General features: G+C 34.7%; 1 protein-coding gene across 2 annotated transcripts; it reads left to right on the top strand.

Annotated features, from left to right (window-relative positions):
• Positions 1-539: 539 nt before the first annotated feature.
• Positions 540-4,556, top strand: LOC124531869 (beta-1-syntrophin). Of its 2 annotated transcripts, XM_047106429.1 has the most exons (6): positions 540-641; positions 820-1,323; positions 1,764-1,958; positions 2,130-2,347; positions 2,431-2,961; positions 3,265-4,556. In XM_047106429.1, the coding sequence occupies exons 2-6, from the start codon at positions 828-830 to the stop codon at positions 3,358-3,360; spliced, it is 1,536 nt and encodes a 511-aa protein (XP_046962385.1). In that variant the 5' UTR covers positions 540-641; positions 820-827; the 3' UTR covers positions 3,361-4,556. The 2 variants fall into 2 exon arrangements, with proteins under 2 accessions (XP_046962385.1, XP_046962384.1); XM_047106428.1 differs by having other exon boundaries at positions 558-1,323.
• The last annotated feature ends 15,489 nt before the right edge of the window (positions 4,557-20,045 follow it).

Here is a 20,045-nt window from a genome sequence, read left to right as displayed (position 1 = left end):
TTTCATTGCCATTACAATAAAAAAAAAATCGCCGCAATTTAACTCATGAACTTGTTATTGAAAATATTACTAATAAAAGTTTTAGTTATTGCATTTACGTGAAGATGAATGATATATGATGAAAATATAAGCATATTATGTATCATGGAATAATTAATATTAAAATATTTAAAATTTTATGACCTTAAACAGGTAAAAGCTTTCTTAATGAATTAGGCTATTTTTGACTTCGATCATTCATATAATTTATAACATTAAATTTAATGTTATAAAATTCTTACATGCACAATGAATTTTCAAATATTGTTATGTTTTCTTATGATAAAAGAAAATAAATAGGTGAAAAATAGGTAATTTTAACAAAAAGAAAATACTATACATATCCATTCCGCATAAACTGTTTATCAACAAGTTCTTTAATAAAAAGAATATATTGCGTGCATTACTTTAATGTGTATACATAGCCGAAAAAGCAAATTCCCGTAGTTACCAGACACCAGTTACGCCATTCCAACGAATTTTATAATCTGTAGTTTGAAATTTGATGATATTTCATCTGTATTTTCTATAGTAATTTTAATTTGATAGTATTATTGATTGTAAAATATCAGTTGTATTCATTCGATTATCTCGTGTCAATGGTTAATACTTATATACTTTATATTAAATGAAAGCATAATTAAATAATACTAAAATGTAATGAGAACAATTTTCCATTGAACATTACTTTTAACATCTGGTTTCACCTTTTTTCAATAATTTAAGGCTACATATTTACATATTAGTGGGTTGAAACATCAAGTTATCATACTATTTTAGTGGAAATTATGGTGGAGAACGGTGCATCTAGTGGCGGTAGCGAGAGTCCAAATGCAACCACTGGAAGATCCGGTCTACTAGAAACATTAGTCCGTGGAGTGTGGTATCGGGTGCATTGTTCCTTGGAGGATGATTATCTTAGTGTATGCTTAGACGATGGTTACGATGCTACCACCACTCTAAATGGTACCTTAAACAATAACAATGTCGAGACACCAAACAGTGATTTCACTGAAGTACCTGAAGCTATCGCTAATCAGAAACGGATGGTGCAGGTTGTTAAATCTGATAACAATGGCTTGGGGATATCAATTAAAGGAGGAATAGAGAATAACATGCCCATACTTATATCGAAGATATTTAAGGGTATGGCAGCAGACCTTACAGAGCAACTGTATGTTGGTGATGCTATACTTTCAGTTAATGGAGAAGATTTAAAAGATGCCACTCACGAAGAAGCCGTTAAGGCTCTTAAAAGAGCTGGTAAAATGGTTCAACTAGAAGGTAAGTTCGTCAGTTTTAGGTCTACTAATAAATACCTCATATCTGTTTAAATGTCTTGTTTTATCATAATTACTTGTCAAGTTAAACAAATATTTGAAACTATTGAACAAAGTATCTTGTGAGTTCATTTAACATTTGTTTTTTGGTTAAAAGTATGTGTCTAATAGTGTTAACATACAGTAATTGAATTAACCTAATAATTAACCTTCATCAAAATAAATTACATGACTCAATCTTTGCTGATGTAATTATAACAGTGGCCTGTAATGCTTAGCAATTGTAGTTATATATAAACATTTTATGTTTTTTAATATACAATGAAGATAAAACACTAATAACTACTAATAAAGTTTTACTAATTATTGTTTATTAGTAAAATAATTATTTTTTTAAGAAGTTTTTTCTATTAGTACTAAATCTAAGATTTTCTTATGTTACAGTTAAGTATCTCCGTGAGGTTACTCCATACTTTCGTAAAGCTTCCATTATTAGTGAAGTGGGATGGGAACTTCAGCGTGGTTATATGGTAGAAACTCCACCATCACCACCATCGCCAAGACGTCGACGCGCTGATACGAGATATGTACCACTCCTCATGGCCTGTGTTGCGAAGAATCTTCGACACCATGATCCAGGTATTTTAATTCATCAAGATTGCTATCATATATTAAAGTTTGTCAAGTTTAATTATTTGTTTGTGACTTAGCATGAAATATTCATGTAAGGATAAAAATTCACTACTGTCAGTATAAATAAGAAACATATGAGGTCTGTGTCATGTATTGCACCAAAATCCATTTCCACAGAGGAGCGCACGATAGAAATCTACTCCCCCGACGGCGTGCACGCGCTGGCCCTACGCGCGCCCTGCAGCTCGTCGGCGGCGGGCTGGCACCGCGCGCTGCACGCCGCGGCGCGGCGAGCGGCGCGGGCGGCGCTGGCGCGCGCGCGGCCTCGTCTGCGCTCGCTCATAGGGGACGTGCGCTACGCCGGCTGGCTCGCCAGGCGGCCGCCGCAGGATCACGTGAGCCTCTAAATTATTTCCCGTGATTGCTGGATTCGAGGTTGCGCGAGTGGAGGGACGTAATTATTTTATTACATAAACAGATGGGCGCGTCCGGCGGGTCCGACGACTCGGACGAGACGGAGGGGTGGCAGCCGACGTTCGTCGCCATCACGGACCGCGAGCTGCGCCTGTACGAGGCGGCGCCGTGGTCGGGCGAGGCGTGGTGCGCGCCGGCGGAGAGCTTCGGGCTGGCGGCGACGCGGCTGGCGTGGTGGCGGCGCGGCTCGGGCGCGGCGGCGCTGGGCGTGCGCGCGGGCACGGCGGGCGGGCTGTGCGTGCGCGCGCTGCGGGCCGACGCGCCGCACGACCTGGCGGCGGCGGCGGGCGCGCTGGTGGACGGCGCGCACGCGGCGGTGCGCGCGCAGGCCGAGTTCACGTTCCGCTGCCGGTACCGCGGCGCGTGCGCGCGGCTGTCGCTGGGCGCGGGCGGCGTGTGCGTGTGGGAGGCGGCGGGCTCGCTGGGCCGCGGCGGCGCGCGCGCGCTCTACCGCCGCCCGCTGCACGCGCTGCGCGCCTCGGCCGACGACGACCGCGCCGCGCTCTGGCTGCACTTCGCCGACGACGACACGCTCGTGAGTGCCTGCCAGTGCTCGGCTTGAATAGTGTTCTGCGTATTGTTTCAACTGCATTATAGTTGTTGAAGTGACATTAAAACTGCATACAAATAGAATTTAAATAGGCATACTAAGAAAGTTAACGAAATTACCCCATCCCAGTTCCTAGGGCTTCCTTAGAATGTAGTGAGTTTGCTAAGTTTGCCTCGAAAGTATATCGGGAAGAAAGTATATCTGATATTCTTACTAGCCTTACTACTAGGGGATTATATTGATTGATGACGTAATTGTATATACCATGTGTGCCAATTGCGTTCGCAGGAGCTGGACATGGAGGGCAGCCCGAAGCCGGCGGTGTTCATCTTACACAACCTGTTGTGCGCACGAGTGCATGCGCTGCCGACCGACGCGCTCTAGCCGCTCCCCAATAGCGTCTTAGCCGCGCCCTAGTCGCGCCCTAGCCGCGCCCTAGCCGCGTCCTAGCCGTGCCCTAGCCGTGCCCTAGCTACGCCCCAGTCGCGCCCCAGCAGCGCCGTGGCCGTTCACTGACCGGCTGTGCGTCTCGACGGTTCGAAGATTACTTTCCGTTCGTATGTCCCGGCGTCGCGTGTGATGCTGTTATGACTTGGTTACGACGTCGAGTCGGAGTTTTATTTTCTACAGAAGTGTCGCCGAAGTCTCCCGAGTTCTGTGAGAATAGTTGACTGTTGGCGATATACTGTAAGTCATCGCACGAATACTTGTCCGATACATTCCAAAGCTGTGGTTTATTTACTTAGTCTCCGTATTTATTTAAAACGTTGTATCCTGCGCTCTTCCAAAGAACGAATCTCTGTAATTTTATTTAATATTAATACAGTAAGGATTTGTATGGTATGTTAACGATTATAATATATTTTTTATAATTTATTTGTTGTATATAAATAGATGTAGTGTTTTGTAATTCGTATGTTCCCGAGTGTAGAATAGATTTACTTTATTTAATAAGATTAGATAATGTTCGTTCTGAATACTCCGCCATTGAGTTACTCACTTGTTTTATTATTATCTCGATTAAAGTTTTCGTAATCGACAATACGTGCAATAATTTATTAAAATTCTAGTAAACTTATAATATTTGGTTCTGATATGATGAGTGTAAAAGTAATAAATGTATTATTAATAAAAATAATAACACTCAAACACGATATGATGAGGAATATAAAATAATATACTGTTTAGAATTATTAATGAATAATTCCATTTTTAAAAATCGTGATTAAAAGGTGAAAGGACTTTTTTATAATGTGTGTTTTCATTTATGTCAAAGGTATGACTTGTATTGGACGAAATGGCTGATTGTATATTTTATTATTGGCAATACTATGTTATTGATTGCACTCTAGCCTTTTGAGTCTCTTGGCCTACGTTTGTATGTTTGCGCGTAAATGCATATAGTATATAATACGTGGCTTGCGTTAATGTAGCTGGTTTTATTATATTAAAACGTTTTATGCTTTAAATATAAATAATTAATAAGTGTAATGAAAATTCGAAATTAACTCTTCTTGTTGTGTATAAATTATTCAACGGTTCAACACTTGATAGATTGACTGAGTAAATGTTGTCTATTGTATTTTTTTAATTTTACATACGTTTTTTTTGTCGAAGGTATATTTATTTACAACATAACTTAGTAGTTAGATTGATTAACAGTATGAGTACACGTGAGCAATCTAATTCTCATTAAATCAAGTGATCATCGAGTGACCCGGTTAGTTACCATATACAAAAATAAATAAAACGCTTAAACGCATAGATTGTAATCATCATATTAATAATAAGTTGTGTAATGAAACGTGTTGCCATATCAATTAGACAAAACTAATGTATTATGTAAGTCAGTAAACTTGTAATCTCTTAGCATTTCTATGATACAATTGATATTTCTCGGTATACTATTCGATCATGACTAATTTTGTACTATTTGTAAGTATTATTATATCATTCCCACTTGATAAGTATTAAGATTGTCCGGGACAATAGTTTTGAGAAAGATATCTTGTGGTATTCCTGACTCTTGATGTTTATAATTAATTGTATCAAATCTACAATATGTTCAAAAGAAATAATTTATACTGGATTTTATTGTTACCGGCACTAAAACGTTTGGTCAAATATTTGCCCAATGCGTTGGATCTGATTGGCTTAAAACATCAGTTACAAAATTAGATTCATACGCACTTACTATGGCATAACAGTAATATATGCAGGTTTGTTAAAAAAAAAACAAGTAACAATGTAGAAATTAAGATCCGATGTATAAAAATTTTCCAGTCGGAATATTTATGTTGATCACGTAATAAGCTCTGTGTTGGTCCGGCATTATTAAAAACATCCGTTAAATTGTCCCGGTCAATCTAGGTTTTGTCAAGACAACCCGAAGTGTAATAAAACGCACCAATTCGTATAGCAAACGTCACTTTGGAATTGATAGTGTACAGAGAACAGTTTGACGGAGCAAGCTATTACTATGGCGACATTATCGTTCGATTTTTATATAATCGATTTTTTTTAATGATATTTCATTTCGTGGTGTAGTTTTATTACCTCGGGTGTATTTCCACTGTAGATCTCTGGTACACGCACTACCAATGGCACATAATCTTTCCCTATATAACTAAACCCAGCACAGATACATTATTAAGTAAAAATAATTCGAATACCGATTTTATTAAGACGGAAATAATCGAAAAGGGTTAACTCATAATAAGTAACGCGTTCTTGATACTAGTGTATAATAATAGCATCCTTTGCTAGTCTGGATATAAACCTCTGTCCCCTTGTTACCAATATAATTATAAATCTCTGACGTATTAATACTCTGTACTTTATGGGTTAAAGGCTGATTTAATTTTGTATAATTCAATGTTTTATTTTTAATATCAAAGGTAATTTAATTTTTAAATAGTAATAGTAATTAATTTACAGTTACGCTTAATACTCTGTGCACATGTTAAGTATCGCAATTAACATCTTTATCGTGCCTTGTTCTATTTTTAAACACGTCAATGCATAATAAAATGTAATTAAAGCATATTTAATCTGTCGTTAGTTTGGCTTTAATCTGTGCATCATAGATCGATATTTGTCGATAACTCACAACAATAAAATTTATCTCATTTCTGAATCTCTGATCAAAGTCGGATTAAATAGTTTTTATTATTTATTAATGAGCGTTTGAGTTAAATTAATCTGGCTTTGATTAGCGTTTCACAATCTGGGGTTAAAACACGCTTTTATGAGCACATTTATATTTTTATGTTTATTTTAAATTATGGTTATGAGTTCAAAGAAAAAGGGCGTGTATGAGTAAAGGGCAGTGTGTTACTATTTCCAAATGTTCGGTTTTATTAACTTATTATTTAATTTTGGGTATGGGTACATGGAAGTGATTAACTGTTGGTTGACAAGCACTGCCTCATTCAGCAGCAGATCTTTGTAATCACAATATTACGAAACGACCCATAGACACGACGAATGAGCACAAATCCAATGGTCACCCGTTGGCTGATACCGCCATCATCACACCATACGATGGTACCATATTATTGTATTGTAAGAGTTGCATATGTGCAGTTTCAAAAAAATTGATTGGATTTTTAATGTTACAGGCAAAGCGTATGTAATCCTGTGTGTATATACCTTAAAATATGTCATGCTTCAATAACAAATATTTTACACTATGAAATGGAAACTGATTAAAAATTTTCGATGAGATAATTTTGCGTTAATTGTACGTTTCTTAAACAATGTACCGTTAATGTTTAAAGACACATAGTTCATTTTTTTTTCAAAATGTCTTAATTGTAATAAATGAACACAGTCTACAAGATTTATATAAATAAAATATGTATTTGAATAACAACACGTGTATCGAAAATTTTGTAAAAACAAAATCTTTTTTTATGAATTGCTTTTATTTGTACATAATATGTACGAAAATATGTACTACATATTTTGTTAGTCGCGACGTATCAATAGCTAAGAACTCACGGTTCGGCGTTTTGATATAGACTTTTAAAATCGCTGGCAGCTAAATCTATGATCGGTTGTTTGGTTTTTTATCTGTGTACAATTTCATTATCATAATAACAGTTTATATATAGGTTTTATTTGGATATGGAATTTTTTTATCAATATTTAGAATCAAATTAATACAACAATTTAATATATCTTTTTATTTTTTATAAACCTTTAACTGCCTCACAGTTGTATTGGTGAATCCAATTAAAAAGAACGCTTTTCTTGTCAAATATTAGTTAGTAAAAAATTATTTACAATAAAATGCTATTGTACAAATGATAATGACCGTGTGCAAGAATGTTAAAAGTATATCCCCGTTAAATCAAAATATCGATTCTTTGAGCGAAAAATGAACTTACACACAGCCAGCCTCATTAAAGCCTCCACAGGTGGCAATAAAACGAATTGCTGTACTTTAATAAAATTTTTCATCTGTTAATAGAATAAAGAAGAAATAAAGAAAGTAAAAAAATAAAGAAAAAATAAAAGAATAAAAATTTGTTTAATCATAGTATTTCTGGAATAACTAGGGATAAACCAGACTGGTTAATATTGTAAACTTGGCTGAATATCGTGAGTTTGTGTCGTGACTACTCAGTATATAAAACTGACAAAAAATCTATATTTTTAATTATTTCTATCCCTCTGTGCTCATCACTAAGATAATCGCGCTGTGAGATCTTAGTTTGCAGTTTACCACCTTCTACAAATTAACAATACCAAATCTTAATTACTTCTATTTGTAATGTAACAATAATGTAACAATTAATATTTTAACATTTACTTCTGATTTATATATTCAATAACAATGTATAACACATATCGTTTTAAGATAATCTTTTAGATACTTTAGTAGTTGTTACATTTTTATGAAACATATATTTAATATATTTTGACATTTTGTATCAAATATAACAATTTTTATTTTGAAGTTTTGTAAGACAATCAGATTGTGATGATCAATAACAGTAATATTGTGTGATCCGTTGGTACGTGTGATGTAATCGATAATTAGATCTGTTAGCATTCATTAAAACAACGAACATAACGAACTGTTTCATTTCCCTATCCTATTCGATTTACAATTATGTGGAGATTTTATCGATATCGACAATATGCCAAGGTTTAAGCATTATTACTCAGTAGAATATTTTTTTTAGTATTCGGTGGTAAAGAAAAACGGGAGGAAATATGCGTGGAAAAATCAAAATGGAACGTAAGGTTCTCCTTGTCTATGAATTATACAAAAGTTTCATAAGATTGATTAAAGAAACGGTCAAGAAAAATTGTATTACATAATCTGTATCATAGTAGTGGAAAAGCCATCCGTTCTTAATGGAGAACAAGTATTTGTTGAGCAAATTCATTCATTCATTCAAGATTCATTAAAGGACTATTTCTGCACTGTATATAACATGGGTAATGTTGATAGTTTTTATTTTTTTTTAATTATTATGTGTTTTTTAATTATTTTTGTCGATACGGTTTTTTTTGTTCAATTATTTAAATTTTTATATATCTTGCAACCGTCTGAATAAGCTGGTCAAATTTCGAGTCTGCGACCACTTAGGCATCTTGCATTTTCTGCCTTACATAACCACTCTATGGAACCAGCTTTCGCTAGCGATTTTTCGAACCGATACGAGTTGGACATCTTCAAGAAAAGAGCCTACACATTTCTTGAAGGCCGGCAACGTACCTACAAGCCCCTCAGTGTTGCAGATGTCCATGGGTGGTAGTTAATTTGAATTAGGTGAGTCTTCTGCTCGATTGCCACTTAATCATAATAAAATAAGAAAGGATAGATATCTTTTTATCCTTCAAAATATAGATATATTTTTAGAATCAGAATTAGGAAGTAGATTAACCTCTAAAACGATTATCTTTAATTTATAATAACAATCAATCTATCACAAAAGAAAAACATTTAGTCTACAACACAAATAACCATCAATAATCACATTACACCGTAATAATTATAATTGCAATTCTCAATGTGTCAACTACAAATCTCTCGCCTTTTTTTTTAAATAGGGAAGTTGTATGACTTGACGCTGATGTTGCTTGTTTATTCCAACAATATATATATAAAGATGATTAGAATATATTGAAAAAATAAATAAAATTATTATCCGACTTTAAGAGAAGATTATCAATTTGGATATGTTTTCATTTCCTTATTATCATTACAGTTGCGAACCGAGGGAGGCTTAAGGGATATCCCGTTTAAATTTTAAAAAAATCTCCCTTAAGGCGGTATTAATGATAGAAAATATCGTCAGTAGTTTTCGCATTCCAGCGCATTTAGAAATGCCTACATAGATAAATTATATAAAATGATAAATTTTTTTGAATTATTTGATTTTTGAATTAGTACTTAAGTAAATAGGGCGTAACTAAAAATGTGTTAATAAAAATAATATCTTTAACGTTATTGAAAATGTGAGTGAAAAATTCGATATTTTTTTCAATAAAATTATTTAATATAATTATAATTAAAATTTCTTCGTAAATTTTATGACGTAATTAAAATTTCTTTACAATCACATCTTATATCGTTGATATTTGTTTGAAAAAAGAACACTTCGCCGCAAATGAAGTAATGGCTTAACTCTATTTGAAAGTAAATCTCAAAAATGTGCAATACAATTCGTGTTAAATCGTCATGGCAGATATTATAAAGTAACAATTTCATGGTCGTAGCCCTAAGAAGATAGGATTCAGGTAGGACTTGGACAAACTATACAATCATTTTAAAATACAGGTGAAATTTTGTCATTTTAGAACAAAAATCGTAGAAAAGTATCAGATCAAAAATTTTATTAAATACTTTTCACTTTATTATACCTACACTAAAGTAAAGTAACAGCCTGTAAATTTCCCACTGCTGGGCTAAGGCCTCGTCTCCTTTTGAGGAGAAGGTTTGGAACATATTCCACCACGCTGTTCCAATGCGGGTTGGTTGGCGGCACATGTGGCAGAATTTTGATGAAATTAGACACATGCAGGTTTCCTCACGATGTTTTCCTTCACCGCCGAGCACGAGATTAATTATAAACACAATTAAGTACATATATGTATAGTGGTGCTTGCCTGGGTTTGAACCCGAAGTCATCGGTTAAGATGCACGTGTTTTTACCACTGGGCCATCCCAAGCTTACCTACCTACACTATTTGTTTTTAACAACCTATACTATAAAAAATGATTCGCATACAAAGCACGTGACTCCTGGCCAAGTGCCAGACTGCACAAAACCTTCAGTGGCGGCCATGGCGAGACGTAACAGGATAATGCTGATGTATGACGATGAGGTCTCAATCACAGGGTTTGAAGCGTCGTGTCTGCGGACGTCAGGCCCGGATTATCCATTAGGCGGTGTAGGCATCTGTCTGGGGGCTTGACGTCGCGTCAAAAACTGCGGAAAAAGATTTTAAAACTTATTGAATGCGAAGTCATTATAGCCAATTTTTTTAAATTATTTGAATGTGGCGATTGATGGTAATGGTAAAGAGTCGAGATGGCCCAGTGGTTAGAGCGCGTGCTTCTTAACCGATGATTGCAGGTTCAAAACCAGGCAAGCACCTCTGAATCATGTGCTTAATTTGTCTTTATAATTCATCGTGCTCAGCGGTGAAGGAAAACATTGTGAGGAAACCTGCTTGTGACAAATTTTAATAGAAATTCTGCCACATGTGTAGGTATTCCAGCAACTCGCATTGGAACAGCGTGGTGGAATAAGTTCCAAACCTTCTCCTGAAAGGGAGAGGAGGCCTTTAGCCCAGCAGTGGGAATTTACAGATTGTTGTTGTTGTTGTGATTGATGGTATACTTTCTTATTACAGTAAAGTATAATAAAAGTAGGAAATAATTAGGACACACCTTTTTGATATTCTGACGGTTTGTTATAAATCGTGCAAAACTAGTAGTGGTATCTTCTCATATCGGATCCCCAGGGATTGCTCGGTGTTCTGCGTCAGCGGAACACGTAATAATTTGAGACTTAGACTAAAATCAAAACGGTGTTATATAATTTTGAATTATAGTAATTCGTGATATACATTACAAATAAAATTGATATGGATAGGCTAACTAGACTTACCCATTCGGTTAGGTCCGTCATGTTTTTTTAATTTAAATATTAATATTGTTTTTATGTAGTCGTCTGAAACAATTTCCTGAACTATTTAAGTGTAATGCACAACGAAGTATATAAATACTAATATCATTAATTTTAAAAACAGCAGCTGGGGGATGTAATAATATTATATTGTGAATTTCGTAAGATTGAGAGGCGAAAAGCTCGTGTTTTTGGTTTGTTAGCACACACCCGTCAGGAATGAAGAAAAATATCTCGGCTTAAGCCTTTCTGCTCGGCGCGCAAATAGAGATTTATTAAATCGCTTCGTAGGAATTCGCGCAGTGACGTTCTGTTGTTACGTTTATTTTTCTTTATTTACTGTAGGATTACTTTGAGTTGGTTTTAACAGGCAAAGGTTAATAAATATATTAGGAACAGGGGCATGTGATATCTGAACTTATACGAAATCAAAAACATACGGAGAATTATAAGTATGTAAGTTCCTTAAAATGTATAAAGGTGTAAAAATAAAATAGGAAAATAAACGAAAATTTTAGTTTTATTTTTTTTGTTAACCTTTATTGAAATTAATATAATATTTTAGAATAGGCGTTTTCTATAAAGAGCGGGAAATGCAATATTTCTCTTCTGCTTTGATTAATTCCTAACATACTTGCTTGAATATGAGTTACATAACAAAATATTTGACGTAAAATTAGAGAAGAGAATTTGAAGAATCGCTTGAGTATTTTTGCAATTTGGACCAATAATTTGAGATATAGTACAATATATCGGATAGATCATTGGACTCTATATTTTTAATAACATTCCTTATACTACTTTTGAATGATGATGAATTAATGCTGAATTGCTACTATCTATACAGTGTCACCACAGTTCATCGTGATTGACAAAATATAGGTACCTAATTACGTACGTATTTATACTTTCTGTGTTGTTCATTATACCTATTCAGTGGTAATTCGTTCCACACTCTGCATTTTCTTGTATTATATGTTTAAGTAGTACTTACTTCAAGAGACGACGGCATTCATAAGTTGCCTGCAGCGTCTCACACAAATACCAATATATTCTTGACTCATATCTTGAACTCAAACAGTTGAATTAATGCAGGCAACATTTGTGTGGCTATTAAATGCTTTACGTTCTGTTTACAATCATACTTATTGGACAGTTCATGTTAACTTGATTGTAATATTAAGCTAGAATATAAATGTCAAAAACAATAATTAGTAAGGCTAGTCCATAAAAAAAATATCTCGAATCTCACTACAGAAGAATATTTTAAGTTGTCAGAATTTAATTGGTGACATTGACTATAATAATTGTAAAATATATAGGGCATCAAAATGACATTCTGACAGTTGTTAAGGCTACTTTGCATATTAAAAACCTAACGGCTAAGATTAGGTGATTTATGAATAAAGTTTGTATGGACGAACGCAAAATTGTTTAGATCTGTCATTCAAAAGATCTAAAGAATTTTGCGTGAAGGCTTCTGTTTATGACTGAAAGACAATCGTTACGGGTTTTTGAAAATTAATCCCACGACACTCATTCCGCAATTTACACAGGGAATGAAGTTTACATAAAGTTCGTTATTTTTTTAGTTGGATGCGTGGGAATTGATGTTAGGGCTTCTATTTTTGAATAAGAGTAATTCGCCATCTCAAGAGGCTACTACTAACTAGGCGGAGTGGGGGGTTCGACTATGTCTTATGTTTCCTTACAAGAGTGTGCAAAGGAAAAAAAAGAACAAAGAAAAGAAAAGAGTGAAAATCCTGTGATGTTACAAATAAACACATAAAAAAATTGTTATATTGTAATTCTTCACATTCTTACATAATAAATATTAAACTAGAGGTGGGGATCGCCTTATTCTTATTTTCTTTCATAATAGGGGGAGTGGATGGGGTCAAAAACTAGTGAAAATAGTCTTACGAAATAAATGAATGGCCCCTTATGAAACATTTATTCAATTGAATCGCATAGTGCTTCAGAACCCAATAATTATAGATCCGTCTTTCAAAAACTGATACTAATAGACATGGCACATGATGATAAATAAAATTAGTTATTCAATTAACAATTACGCTCGAAAAACGATACCGCTTTTGTGCTAATTAAACATGCTTTACAGCCTAGGAGAAGCCAAGATATGCTATACAGATATTTTGTGATTTGTCTCAGGTCATTTTGTCGTAAATAATCCTTTGTTATCGTCTCTATAAAATCTGTCTCCTAACTGTGGATAGTTTGAGCTGTTTGTTAATATTCAAGGATTGAGTACTTTATATTTTTATAAATAATTATACACCTATTCCGAATTCATTTCCTAATATTTCAAAGTATAAAGACTAGTTTTACGAGACTAACCTAAGCCTTCAATACGGTGTTAAGACATTTGATTCTATATCGTAATTTATATCACATTATTATTGCATATTTTGAATATAGAAGGGGCAATTGAATTTACTTTATTATAAACAATTATTGTTGTATTCGTAATTGATCAATAATTTGTAAAACTGTAATTAATATTATTTTATATGGCATAGCCTTTAATATTGGCATGTAACACAATTTTTAATTTTAAATAATATGATTGAGCTGTCATTAGAAAACAATTGGACGATAGCGTGGCATTCTAACATAAGGTAGAGAGATTGGAGCATCATTATAAAACGATAATATTATTTTGGCCATCCCGAACTACTAAAATTATACTAGATAGTATTTACTCATATATATGTTGTCGCTACAGATTTTGAAGTGGGCAACATTATAAAAAAAAGAAAACATTGGCGGGAATTTAAAACTGGCGCTCGGCAGAATATGCTGGAACCGGGAACATTGTGATAACTTTAATTTTCATTACTGTATCTCTTATATATTCTTTGCTTAAATTGAATAAAGAAGAACCTTATTAATTAATATCAAGAGTTATCTTTCAACAATTTATAAATAAAATAACTGTAACTTATATCAGAAGTGGGATCGAATAACCTGACCCACAGGATGCCGCGAAACAGAAAGCGAACTCGTAGCGCAGTTAGGAGGAAAACATCATCGTCAAGTTCCACCTCATCAAGTTCATCATCATCGTCTAGTGAGAGGGATCGCCGGCGGCGTCGCCGCCATGTAAAGAAATCATCAACCTTGAGTCAAAATACCATCTTGTCGACTGTGGTACCAGAGTTTGATCCTTTGAATGATAATATAGATATGTGGATTAATGTGGTCGAAGCTAATGCCCGTGCGTTCGGTTGGTCAGATGCCATGACTAAATTCCAAGCATTACAAAAATTAAGAAAAACTGCCCAGGTTTGGTACGATTCATTACAAAAGACTGAAACGCGTTGGACTACGTGGAAATGGCGGCAGTGGCGTGATAGACTATCCGACACTTTTCAGGTAAAAAGAAATACCTATATTTTGTTAAAAGAATTAATTGACACTAGGCCTTTCAAAGGGCAATCTCTATATGAATTTTTTTTTCAACAAAAATCTCGAATCGATAATTTATCACTATCTTTTTCGGAACAAGATATCATTTCGATTATTGTAGGAACAATAGGTGACAAAAGTATTTCAATTGCATCGGAATCGGGTAGCTTTAGATATTGCGACGAATTATCGTCGTTTTTACATTCTAAAATTTATGAGTGCGAAAAAGAAAAGAAAGACGACCATTTGAAAAACAATTATATATCAAAACAAGGTTCATCACGAAATGTATCTGTGCATAATAATAATACAAGTAATAGTTTAAGTATGAGTTATGCTGATTCAGGGACTAAAAATAACAATTTCCGTTGTTTTCGTTGTGGCGAAGCCGGACATAAAAGAAGTGACTGTGATGTAAAGGGTAATATACATTGTACATTTTGTAAAAAATCAGGTCATTTAGAATTGGCTTGCATGAGTAGGTTAAAAACGAAACCGGAAAAAGATGTTGAAGTTAAGTTAATTAGCGCGTCTGAGTCGAAACAAAAATTTTTTAAATACATTTTGATTAATAATACTTTTGAATGTCGTGCGTTTATTGATATGGGTAGTGATTGTTCCTTAATTGTTTCTGACTTTGTTGAAAAATATTCATTACAACCATATAAATTACAATCTCCAGTTTCGTTGTTCGGGTTTACAAATGATCATAAGATGGTTGTTGATTATGGGGTATCTTGTACAGTACGAATAGACGATGTCGAACTTTACGTTACAATGTATATTGTTAAAATGTTGTCTGGTTGCGGGGTACTCATAGGTAGAAACTTTACTGAAAATAAAAGTATAATGTATTGCCGTATCGGTGATTCATTGAAATTTAGAAACATTCACGACCTTAATAATGAAAGTGAATTAAAAATATATACCATAGATAACGAAACATCTAAAGATTGTCTTATTAAAGATATTTTGTCAGACTATCCTAATTGTTTTACAAACGATTTGAGTAATCTGGGCAAAGTACCTGGTATTGAACTGGAAATTGAACTAACGACAAATAAACCGGTCGTACAGCGCCCTTATCGTATGTCAGATCGCGAGCGTATAATTACACGGGAAATTATCGAAGATTTGCTGAAAAACCGAATCATTCGTTGCAGTAACTCGCCATATGCTAGTCCGGCATTATTGGTTGATAAAGCTTCCGGAGAGAAAAGACTTTGTATAGATTACCGAAAATTAAATAAAATTACAATAAAAGACAAGTATCCCATGCCACTGATTGAAGATTTAATTGATAGGTTACGCGGATGCGAGTATTTTACGGTACTTGATTTAAAATGCGGCTATCATCATCTTATGGTTAAAGAAAGTGACGTGTATAAGACAGCATTTATCACTCTGGACGGGCACTATGAATTTTTGAGAATGCCTTTTGGCTTGTGCAATGCTCCTGCCGTTTTTCAGAGATTGATGAATACTGTATTAGGTAACTTAAGATTTAATAGGGTCATCAATTATATGGACGATATTTTAATAGCAACAAAGACATTAGAGGAAAATGTCACCTGCTTAAGAAGTATTTTAGAACTTTTGCTTGCAAACGGCTTAACCGTTAATTACGATAAATGTAATTTTTTTAAAGATGTTATAACATTTTTAGGTTATGATATTTCGAAAAATGGAATAAGTCCGTGTCAAAAAAAAATTAAAGCTATTAATAACTATCCTAAACCTACGTCAGTTCATGAAGTAAGGCAATTCCTTGGGTTAATAAATTATTTTAGAAAGTTCATTAAAGATTGTGCCTTGACATGCCGTCCACTTAGTAACCTTTTAAAGAAAGATGTAACATGGAAATGGGAAAAAGAACAAGAAATTGCCTTTGTTAAATTAAAATCCATCTTAACAAGTGATACTATACTGTTAATATTTGATCCTAAATTACCTATTCTTCTTTATACTGATGCTAGTCGTGAGGGCTTAGGGTGTATTCTAATGCAAATGACCGAATCAGGGGAGAGGCCAGTTTACTTTTATAGCCGACAAACAAGTAATGAAGAAAAAAAATACCACTCGTTTGAGCTCGAGTTGTTAGCGATAGTGGTAGGGTTAAATAAATTTAGACACTATTTATTAGGATCAAACTTTAAAATCATAACAGACTGTAACGCGGTTCGTCATGCTTTAAATAAACAGGATATTGTTCCACGTATTAGCAGGTGGGTATTGCAAACCCAAGAATTTACGTTTGAGACAGTCCATCGACCAGGAATTCAAATGCAACACGTGGATGCCTTAAGCAGGAACCCTGCCACCATTGCTGACCACAATACATGTGTAGAGAGTAGTGTTTTGTACATATCAGAGGGCGACTGGTTGCTATCGGTGCAGTTACAAAACCCAAAAATTTGTAGCATTAGAGATATTTTACAATCAGGACAGGCCGAGTCTAATAGGCAAATATTTAATAATTACGAATTACTGGGCAATAAAGTGTATAGGCGCACGGAATTTGGTAGACGCTGGCTAGTTCCAAAACAATGTATCTGGCAAGTAATCAGAGCAAACCATGATGAAGTTGGTCATTTCGCGGTTGATAAAACGGTAGAAAGAATCAGTTCAATGTATTGGTTTCCTCGCTTAAAGAAAACTGTTGCTAAATATATCAAAAATTGTCTTCAGTGTATTTACTTTAAAAACTTGCACGGAAAAAAGCCTGGCAAGCTATTTCCCATTCCTAAATATGCGAGACCGTTTCATACACTTCACTTAGATCATATAGGACCATTTGTAAAAACCACTCAACTAAATTCTTACTTATTGGTAATAGTAGATTCTTTTACTAAATTCGTTTTTATTTCACCTGTAAAGAGTACTAAAAGTAAATGTGTCATCAATGAGCTTAACAAAATATTTAAAGTATTTGGAAATCCAAAGAGACTCATATGTGATGCAGGTACTGCATTCACATCTAATTTATTTAGTTCATTCTGTAAAGATAGAGGGATACGACATCACATTATAGCCACAGCCGTTCCTCGTTCCAACGGGCAAGTTGAACGATACAACCAAACCATATTAGAATCGTTACGCACAATGGGGGCCAATAGCGAAAATAATAAGTGGGACCAACATATACCTACAATTCAACAAGGCATAAATAGCACTATTAACAAAACCACATCGGCGATTCCCAGTGAAGTATTCTTTGGCTATCGTTTAAAGATGAGCCACGAAAACATGATGGACGAAGAAGAACCTATTGTGGATGTGACTAAATTAAGAGAAAAAGTCGATGCTAAAATTAAAGAAAATGCTTATAAACAAAAACAAGCTTTTGATGCAAAGAGGAAAGAAGCTCCTGTTTATAAAGTAGGTGATTTGGTGGTGATCAAGATTCCTAGTTATAATAATGAGGGGCAGAGTAAAAAGTTAATGCCTCAGTTCAAAGGGCCTTTTCAAGTAAAGCAATGTCTAGGGAAAGATAGATATCGCGTGGAAGATATGAGAGGAGCTGAAAGGTCTTCGAAGCGATACAACGGCGTCGCTTGTGTCGAGAACATGAAAGCTTGGATAAACATATCCAATGATGAGTAAAAGCGGATGTTGTCAAATATATATAAGGAACGCAAATGACTGTAAGTTACTTAAATTTAGTACCTTCGACGAATATCAATGTTTAAAAATATAGAAATTGTCTAATGTCTGGTGTACAAAGCTTTCAACAGAGTGAATCACTGTGATCGTTAAAGCACGTGACAGGCATCTATGTGAACGCTGTCTCTTGCGAATGATAACATGGTGATATGCAACCGCAGTGACCTAAGGTGCTGTTGGTTAAGCCATGAGGCTGCGAATGATAACATGGTGATATGCAACCGCAGTGACCCAAGGTGCTGTTGGTTAAGCCATGAGGCTGCGAATGATAACATGGTGATATGCAACCGCAGTGACCCAAGGTGCTGTTGGTTAAGCCATGAGGCTGCGAATGATAACATGGTGATATGCAACCGCAGTGACCCAAGGTGCTGTTGGTTAAGCCATGAGGCTGCGAATGATAACATGGTGATATGCAACCACAGTGACCTAAGGTGCTGTTGGTTAAACCATAAGAATACCTATGCTACTACAGTCACGATTACCACGATGATATACGAGATATCTGGTAGAACCTTGGTTCGGCAGTATTCATTATGGGATATCACGTGTACATCCTTATATGAATACTATTTATCTATATAATTTTAATTTGAAATAATATTTAACCTCTGTTTACAGCTATATACACCAGACTAAAACGTCATTCGAGGGCGAATGCGTCTGCAGGAGGGCCGGATGTTGTCGCTACAGATTTTGAAGTGGGCAACATTATAAAAAAAAGAAAACATTGGCGGGAATTTAAAACTGGCGCTCGGCAGAATATGCTGGAACCGGGAACATTGTGATAACTTTAATTTTCATTACTGTATCTCTTATATATTCTTTGCTTAAATTGAATAAAGAAGAACCTTATTAATTAATATCAAGAGTTATCTTTCAACAATTTATAAATAAAATAACTGTAACTTATATATATGCTTTTAAAAGTTAAAACTACATCATGCCAAATACTGTATGTCGTATTTTAGAGTAATACCTACAACATATTGATGTTAGAGTCGCTAAGCCACTATAAAATATATGATTAGGAATACGAATTCAGCGACGCGGTGCAGCGACGGGCCTCAGTAACAAGCACAGTGCAGCTTGCAGACGTAGAATATCTAAGCTTTATAACGAAAATACTGAAAATTTGAAACTCGAAACAAATATATTTTTTTTATGGTGTAGGTTGGCGGACAAGCATATGGGCCACCTGATGGTAATTGGTCACCATCGCCCATAGACAATGACGCTGTAAGAAATAATAACCATTCCTTACATCGTCAATGTACCACCAACCTTGGGAACTAAGATTTTATGTCCCTTGTCCTAGTTACACTGGCTCACTCACCCTTCAAACCGGAACACAACAATACTGAACAATACTGAGAACTGTTATTTGGCGGTAGAATAACTGGTAAGTGGGTGGTACCTACCCAGATGGGTTTGCACAAAGCCCTACCACCAAGTAAATTAATAGAATTAAATAAAAATTAATAGAATAACTAGAAATGTGTTACTACTAACTTTAATTATAAACTCTCTTTAAGTCCAATTTGCCTGATACATTAATTATATTGAACATGTTTTATTGTTCTATCTGGTTACTATATTTCTTTGATATTAGCTTCGTACGCGTTTGAAATTAACAAAAATTTAGGTTGCAGATTTTAATATAATTTATGAACTCTGTATTATGAATGAATGATTGAATTATTCTTTTTTGCACACCACAAACAAAAAAAAACCAAACAAAAAAATAAAGTAACACAAAATTAATAAAATACAAAAAAAAAAGACTTAAAAAAAACAAAAGAAGTACATTAAAAGTGTTGTACAACG

The sequence above is a fragment of the Vanessa cardui genome, chromosome 8 (assembly GCF_905220365.1).
Source record: "Vanessa cardui chromosome 8, ilVanCard2.1, whole genome shotgun sequence".
Taxonomy (NCBI): Eukaryota; Metazoa; Arthropoda; class Insecta; order Lepidoptera; family Nymphalidae; genus Vanessa; species Vanessa cardui.
This window is presented reverse-complemented; position numbering and strand designations above follow the sequence as displayed.